The sequence below is a fragment of the Aptenodytes forsteri genome, unplaced genomic scaffold (assembly GCF_000699145.1).
Source record: "Aptenodytes forsteri isolate BGI_AS27 unplaced genomic scaffold, ASM69914v1 Scaffold34, whole genome shotgun sequence".
NCBI lineage: Eukaryota > Metazoa > Chordata > Aves > Sphenisciformes > Spheniscidae > Aptenodytes > Aptenodytes forsteri.
Window position 1 is genome coordinate 111,024 of NW_008795038.1, and position 1,415 is coordinate 112,438.

Here is a 1,415-nt window from a genome sequence, read left to right on the forward strand (position 1 = left end):
TTGTGCCCCCCGCGCCCGCCGGTGCTTGGGGGGCAGGGCCCCGCATGGCCCCCCCCAGCCGGCGCAGGGCAGCAGGACGGGGCTGCCCTGGGATGCAGTACCCTGTGCCTGGGTCCCGTGGGGTAGGAGAGGAGGTGAGAGAGGGCAGAGGAGCCCCCAGGCCTCCCGGCTCCACCTGGCCCCCCCCCCAGGGCTTGCCGTAACGCCCCCAGCCGCGGGCAGCACCCACCTTGGAGCCTCGCTCATTGAAAATGATCTCCACATCCAGGATCTTCCCGAATTGCTGCAAGCAGAGAGAGCAGAGGGCTGAGCGCCTGCAGAGCCCCCGGCCCTGCGCCCGCACCTGGGGCTGCTGGCACAGCACTCTGCGCCTGGCCGGGCCAGGGATGGGCAGGGGGTCACCTCGGGGGCCAGACCGGGCGACCCTCGGTGCCACGCAGGGGAGAGCCCCCGTCCCTCCCATGGCACCCGCTCTTCCAGGACTTGAGGAGCATCACCCAAAATCTCATTAGCCTGCACTGCTCTGAATCCTAACGAGGGCTGGGAAGGTGACAAGGGGAGGGGGACAAGGGCTCTGTGTCACTCCCCCCTCCACGCATGGGCCGTGGTCTGACAGCCTGGCTGTTAACCAGGGTGCAAATCCTGCAAGCCACCACTCCCGGCTAGCAGCTGCACGGAGGTGCCTGTGCATGCTGCAGGCTGGGCAGGATGGGCCCTTGGGACGGGACAGTGCTGGGGTCCCTGTGGTGCCACGGGGCAGCACCCGAGCAGAGAGCAGTGGGACACGGGTGGCTGGATGGGGCCGGACTCACCCCGAACATTTGCCGCAGGTCAGGGTCCCGGAATCGGAAGGGGATGTTGGAGACGTGTAACCTCTTGGGCTGCTGCTTGTCTGTGTTGTCTGAGGAGTGTAGCTGCTGGCTGTCTGTCTGTGCCGCCTCGTCTGTCTGCTGCGGGAAGCACCGCCGGCCGTCAGCCCCCAGCCTTGCCAGCCCCGTGTCCCCTGGCAGGGGTCCAGGCACAGGGGACTGTCCCCCTCCCCTGCGCTTGGCCCTGCCTGCCCCTAGGGACACCCTGGACCCTGCGGTCCCCAAGCTCTGGGCAGCACCCCGTGGGTCTCCCCGCAGCCCGGAAAGTCGGGGGGATGCCAGAGGGGATCTCTGCCTGTAGGGAGTCGGGGAACGCCCAGCCTGGGGAACCTGCTACCAGGCCTGCCTGCACCTCCCTGCCTCGGCCGGTGATGCCAGCGGGCTCAGGGCATCACCCGCCCCATGAGTGGTGCTGGGGACCTGGGGGGCTGAGCGCTGGGGGGGCACAGGGAGCACACCCTGGGGAAGGGGAGGCCTGGGCGAGGGGCGATCCACTGCAGAGAGCCATCCAGCATCGGGTGGCCTCACACTGGCCTCTCTCCCCCC

The 1,415-nt window shown here is 69.1% G+C and overlaps 1 protein-coding gene across 1 annotated transcript in view; it reads right to left on the reverse strand.

Moving 5' to 3' along the window:
- RBFOX3 (RNA binding protein, fox-1 homolog 3) overlaps nt 1–1,415 on the reverse strand; it is a 26,040-nt gene that overhangs the window by 6,213 nt on the left and 18,412 nt on the right. Inside the window, exons 6-7 of the mRNA XM_009276819.2 lie at nt 813–950; nt 230–283 (exon numbers count right to left, since the gene is read on the reverse strand). Of these exons, the coding sequence (XP_009275094.1) occupies nt 230–283; nt 813–950 (192 nt within the window). The remainder of the gene's footprint in view (nt 1–229; nt 284–812; nt 951–1,415) is intronic.